The sequence below is a fragment of the Gavialis gangeticus genome, unplaced genomic scaffold, assembly GCF_001723915.1.
Source record: "Gavialis gangeticus isolate Ggan-Ray unplaced genomic scaffold, GavGan_comp1, whole genome shotgun sequence".
In the NCBI taxonomy this organism is placed as follows: Eukaryota; Metazoa; Chordata; order Crocodylia; family Gavialidae; genus Gavialis; species Gavialis gangeticus.
In genome coordinates this window covers 212,405,629-212,412,169 of record NW_017729032.1, presented here as the reverse complement: position 1 = coordinate 212,412,169, position 6,541 = coordinate 212,405,629, and the positions used below count along the sequence as shown (strand labels likewise).

The window sequence follows — 6,541 nt, the reverse complement described above, 5'->3', positions numbered from 1 at the left end:
GGCAATTCTCAGCAACAGGAGAATGAAGCAGAGCTCTACAACCAGCTTAATTACAAAAGAAGACTAAAGGGACTGGGATAAAATTCATGGGGGAAAAATGGTGACAGAAAGGGGGTAGTGCCGACATCAGTTTCAGGTCCAACATGACTAACTTCTGTAGGAATCAAGATGAAAGTATTTGATGTTGGAACATGTTGTTCCTCTTGTAAGTGACAGAAGCCGAAAGAGAGTTAGGAACTCTGTGGGCAGCACAGTGATTGTCTGAAGTACTTTGGCATGGCCATTGGATACACCCAAGCCAATCTAAATAAAGACTTCTGTTTCATTTGGATTTTTAAGATGTTTAATTAAAGGTGGTTCAATAATAAACTTACCTTGTATTTTATTTTCTGTAGTGTGAACATGATGCAATTAACAGACATTTGTAGAAATGTGTTCCCATAGAAAAGTAAACTATTATTCTCATATTCAGAATATAGGTGTAACTGGCTTGACTTTCTAAAACAGCAAATGACTAACCTTTCCCAATTGCCTAGTTTTTGTAACCTTTCAATTATCTTTTATTTTTCAAGCCATTTTCTTCACAATGGTTCTATTCCAAGTGACTATTGTATGACTGATGATGCCATTACTTGCAATCTGATTTATACCCAATCCTACATTTATAAACTATTGCAAAACACCCATAACATTCAAGTCTGTTAGCTAAGTATTTGTTGCTTTGCAAGGGTGAACAAAATACATCATGGCTATTCAATGCTTGCATTAAAATCCACCTTGCCCATTATAAGTAAGAAGGGCAGATGAGGAACCAAAAAGGGGACATAATCTGAAGTCTGGATTGATTGGATTTTCCACAGTAAACAGTGCCTGCTGTGAACAGCTACTCATAAATGTCAAATTTAAATCTCTAGGCCAGCTACTCAGCTGATGAAAAAAAATGAAGTTAATGCCATTAAATAAGTGGGCCTGGGGCTAGCATACAGTGCAGGAACAATCTGTATTTGGAACACAAAGAGAATGTTCTGCTCAGGATAAGCATTAGAGAGGGATTTTCATGACAAGTGAAGAAACTATCATTCACTCAGTTTTGAAGGGAGGAATAATGGAAGTTATTCAGTATTCATTTTATTTATCAAAAATGGTACAGTATATGTTAATAGCAAAAGAGAATGGGGTTTCAACAAACTTTTTAGCATAGTAGTATGATTTGGGCTATGATTTGTCATATTATCTGATACATTGGAAAGGAAAATTTGGATCACTATTCCCCCCCAATTCTGTGTTTCATTTTCATACTTAATCAAAGAATTTAATGCTCAGGACAGAAGTAGCAGGGCAGAATGTAAGTGTGTGGGACAAGATTAACAGGACTTGTCCATATTAAGCCCAACTCTACCCAGTGCTACCTGTCCCTTATTTTTGTGTTTTCCAAAATTCACAATAAAAAAAACATACTTAAAACCCAAACATTGTAAAGTATCTTAACACGCAGGAAGATGATCTAACAGACATCTTAGTCACTAAAAATGCAAATGCAGACTACAGTGTGGATCTGGATTGCCATGCTAGGCCAAGCTTATTTTATTACATACATTCTGCATTCTAAGTACTAATATGTTCATAATGTAAACATTAAGCATACAGAGTTAAAATTCAAGGCCACAATATTTTTGATTGTCCCTTCTTGTGTCTTTGGTTGGCCGAGATCAACTCGTAGTGTATAAATGCATAAGTTATATAATTATTATATAAAAAGGAAAAAAATAACATTGACTTGTATACTTCATTCTGACAAACGCACAGCGTTCGCGACTCAAAAAAGAAAAACTGGCGCCCGCCTAACAAAAATACTCAAGTGATTTCTGATTTTGGCAGTCTGGGTTTGTCTCTTACAACATTAGAAAACAAACTCCCTTAATACTGATGAGGTCCTACAGGTTACCTTTAAATATCAAACAATTCCAGTTCTGAACTTTTAAAAAAGAGATGCGTATTCTGATTTCTGAATTCTACTGCTTCTTCCTTTTTTACTATTTTTTAAATCAAGTCTTTTCCTTCTGTAATACTGGGAATGGTATGATATTGATCAGAATGTTTCTTGTCCAAACAAGTAATTCTTCTTAGTCCACCAAGCACCACCATGTTTTCAATCTCTTGAGTATCTACCAGGAAAAAAGCATTTTTTCTCCCATTCCCATCAACTTCCTCTTCTTTCTCTTTCCTTCTACTTCCTATATCATATGCAGGCCCTTGGTCTACAACCATACACTTGCCCTTCAGCACATTCTTAATTCCTATGTTTGGCTCAGGGTTCCTGTAATACTGTCAAGGTATCTTAAAGCTTGGTTTGTCTTCACAGTTTGAAATAGCTGATACTTCCCCAATAAATGGAATGCATTTTGATTTTAATTGAAAGAATGCCATCATATTCCAAATCAGCCTCCATACTAGACCAGTCTTTTTTTGATATGTTTCTATCTTTTAAATACAGGTAGGTTTTTTTGTTATTTTTAAATGAATTCATATACTGTATGTTAGGTCACTATAGAGTTATCCTTATATTGCTGTACTATAGTCCCAGTTTACAAGATATCAAACTTTATACAAAAGCTTATCAACATTTTAAGACCACTTTCTCCTGTAGGTTCTCCATATCATTTCATGTTTTTACCTACAACAGTCTTGCAGTTTTTGGTCCATATACCTGATGCCCATATAACATTACATTTTAGCATCTTTATACTTGAAAACTTTCTTTCAATCCCTACGACACAAAGTCTTTTTGACATCTTTTTTTCCCAGTCAAACTTTGCATGTCTCTTTAGGCACTTTTAATTCATGTTCTCCAGTAGAGTTCTTTATAATTCTTTGGGGACTATATTCCATAATGGGAGAAGTGCATGTCTCTTTCTCTTTTTTCCATTTAGTAATAGGTGCCAAGGTGAGAAGGCATATGCGTAGCTGGAAGCCTAGTATTAGGGTAGATACTTCCAGTTGGTGAATTCCAGTATGGATTGGGAGCAGGAAAAAAGCTGGAGGAAGTTACAGGTAAAGCTGGAGGATGGGGAGCTACAAAGTTCATCTTCTGGGGATGTGCGTGATAGGAGCTCATGTAGGGTAGGTCTGATGGATACTTGTACATAGATGATTCTGGGGGATGTGGCTGGAGAGCCTGAGCAATTCCATGGAAGTCAAACTTGTAGGCATAACGCTTACCATGGACTTTAGTCATAATATTTTTGTCATAGTAGTAACGGAGTGCACGACTGAGCTTGTCATAGTTCATGTTAGGTTTGCTTTTCCTCTCTCCCCAGCGCCGGGCTACTTCATCAGGGTCAGTCATCTTGAACTCACCGTTGGTGCCCTCCCAAGTGATGCAGTTGGAATTAGAGCTATCTGACAGGAGCTCCAGTAGAAACTGCCACAGCTGGATTTGTCCACTCCCTGTGAGCGGAACAGAAAATAGAAAGGTGGAATCAGTGTCTAATAACATAACAATGGCAACTCTTCCAGATTGTCATGCAGACCTACAAAATCCAAATGCATAGCCAATTAGCCAATGTTTCAGCCTTTCTACCTCTCAGTCTCAAAGTGGCACCTCTTTTCTTTTTCTAAAAAGAAAAAAAATGGAAAAGAAAAAGAAAAACCCTTGCATATCAGAGACCATGACAGAATATACTGTTTTTCCAAATTTGGGAAGGAGAATGTCATTATATGTAGATTCAGTAATGACCTAATGTCAGTCAGTTTGGACAACTGATGGCAAAATAATACAATGCATATTTAGGAAACTAATCCCCAAAGCTCAGGAGAAACAGCCTTTACTTCCATTACATGATATTGGTCTTATTCTCATAACATATTTTGCAATTAAATATTCTCTACCATGGAATAAAGCTACACAAAATGTAGAAGTTTAGAGAAAGCTGGATCTAATCCAAACCATATCACCCATTTCCAGTATTTAGGGAAATGCAGAGCGAAAACTCATTAGCATACTGCTGCATTGCCCCTGACTATATTGCATAGCATTTGGGGGAACAATGAAAAGTTCATAAAATGAATTACTGTAATTGTCCTAAGTCAAACAAGAGTGCAAATAATTGCTGAGGCTAAGACTCAAAGCAGTGTCTCATCCTGACCTGCAGCCCTGCTTCTCTCTCCCCCCACCCCCAATTAAATCTTAAAGAGAAAGAGTTGATCCTATTGGAAATGTTGCATTCGTCAATGTGATAAAATAAAATATGAGGTTTCTAAGCAGCTGTCACTTGTGTTAGATAGGTCTTGCCAATTATATTCATGTAAGAAGAGGAACAATTTTTGATAAAGCAGCACTGAAATTATGAAAATTACTGCATGCAACTGTGCTCTGCAGTGTGCAACTGCTTGTAATGTGCTCTGTTTCATGAAGCATAATGTCAGCAGAATTTGTCAGCCATACATTTCTGTACATCTCTGATGAGAAATTACATTTTTAAAGCTGATATGTAGGTATAATAAATAAGCTTTTCTTTGGAAAGTTTATAAGGGTACATTATAATATCAATCTTAAGTCACATCTGAAATCTATTAGCAGTTTATACTTCAGTGCAACTGAAACCTATATTCCTTTAAATGATATTTATCCAAACTGTTCTTAATGAATTTCTTCTGTTCCATTAACATGCATTATATAAACAAACAAACAAAAGAATCTATGGTATGAGCAGGGCATGCAATTTTAATACATAAAACATAACAAGAGGATTAGACTTTGGAAATCAATAAACAGTTCAGCACTGGACAAAACACAATTTTTTTGAACAAGCAATCCAACATATGTTCTAATATAAACACTTGCCTTCCAAATGTAATATATAGTCCTATGAAAATAAATCATTGCTGTCAATTTCCTTTTAATGAGAGAGTAATTCCATCATTTTATAAATACACAAACTTGTTAAAGTGCAGGAATGATGGTTTGTAGAAATTCCATACCCCTGACTTTCCCCAAATGTTGAAATGTATCCCCATTCAGAGCAGGTCACATTAGCACTTTCCAGAATGCTGTAGGCACAAGTCTAGCAAAAAGACAGTTGATACAAATGTGCTAGGCTGGGATTTGCAAATGGTTTGAAGGAGCTAGGTACCCAGTTTCCAATGTGATTTGTAAACAACGTTCTGACACTAGTTCTTATTTAACTTCTTTCTTAAAAGATGTAAAAAATGTTGTCTTAAAAATTACACTAAACTATACAATAACTATCTAAAAAAGCTAAATAAAGGGGAAAATAGCAATTGACATTACGAATTGGTATTACTAATTACAAGCTGGTATTCAGTACCAATTGAAATGCTCCCAACCTAAACAACTCATAACAACATTGCCCTAAGAACCATGAAAAGTAAGACATTTTATAGACAGAAATAATACAGTGGGGGAAAGGAGCAGAAAGAAAGAAGCTTTCTAGTGTTTGGATGTTAGAGAAGGGGTAATAGTCGATGACATATGCAATATCAGTCTTCTGGCCCAGACTGATCTCATTTATACTAGGCTGGCTCTGGTTGTATTGGACACAGTTAACTGGACTGATTACTATGGCATCAGGTTAACCACAGTGAGATCAGTGTATCAAAATATTTTAATAGTCTATCAAAATAATTACTCACCACAGTGATGTTTTGCATCCCTTTCTAAATATTATAAGCTACAGTTCAGAATGTACTCAATAACATGTTAGAAATGGCACGTCATATTTAATCAAAATCTGATCTTACTTGTAACTGAAGCTTTCTCTTTTTTCTGAGTGGGAGAATCTCACTGGGTGAACTTCAGTCTTATCAATGGGACACCATAACACCAACCTTCTAAATAAGGCTTAAATAAGCCCTTGCACTGGCTCTCTTTGACTTTAGTAAAACTATTCATGTGATTAAAAGATCAATTCTGTAATCTGTTGGGTTCCATCAGCTTCTACAGCTTTGCTGGTTGATTTTGATGGGAGCTAAGAAGGGTCACCTCCCCTGCTGAATCTGGCATTTAATTTGTAGTGAGGTTTCTTCAGTGGTGAGATTAGAAAAGTCATCTTAAGGTATCAAGAATCCTCACCTGGATTTGCAAGACGGCTACTGGTTGGTCCAAGAATCTGGTAGGGATCTACATGAAAATGAAGAAAAAAAAGATGCAACAACCTAAAATCAATTAGAAATGTGGGTATCATGCATACAGATTTGCATACATAATTGACACACATGCATAGCCAAAGGTAAAGGCCGCTCCAGGGACCTGAGAACTGTGATCTGTCGTATGACTTCCCTGCCCTGGACAAATGGTTACAGCAAACTGAACTAGGGAGACTCCAGCCAAGGAGACAGAGGAAGCACTGCTTAAGCTAAATCAAGGAGAAGAGGGGAAAAAAACCCATCTGTTTTTAGTAAAAAAAGGGAGGTTGTATTTTCCCCCTGCTTTCTTCTTACTTTACCCACTGCCCAGGTGATCCCTTCATTGGCATAAGTACCATGTGCAGCAAATGTGATAATAAACGGGGGGGGGGGGGGG

The 6,541-nt window shown here is 36.7% G+C and overlaps 1 protein-coding gene across 4 annotated transcripts in view; it reads right to left on the bottom strand.

Moving 5' to 3' along the window:
- Nucleotides 1–1,106: 1,106 nt before the first annotated feature.
- ERG (ERG, ETS transcription factor) overlaps nt 1,107–6,541 on the bottom strand; it is a 326,982-nt gene continuing 321,547 nt past the window's right edge. For all 4 annotated transcript variants that reach the window (XM_019525075.1, XM_019525073.1, XM_019525077.1 and 1 more), the window contains 2 exons: nt 6,092–6,139; nt 1,107–3,447 (listed from right to left, as the gene is read on the bottom strand). In XM_019525075.1, coding sequence (XP_019380620.1) covers nt 2,927–3,447; nt 6,092–6,139 — 569 coding nt within the window. In that variant the 3' untranslated portion in view covers nt 1,107–2,926. The remainder of the gene's footprint in view (nt 3,448–6,091; nt 6,140–6,541) is intronic.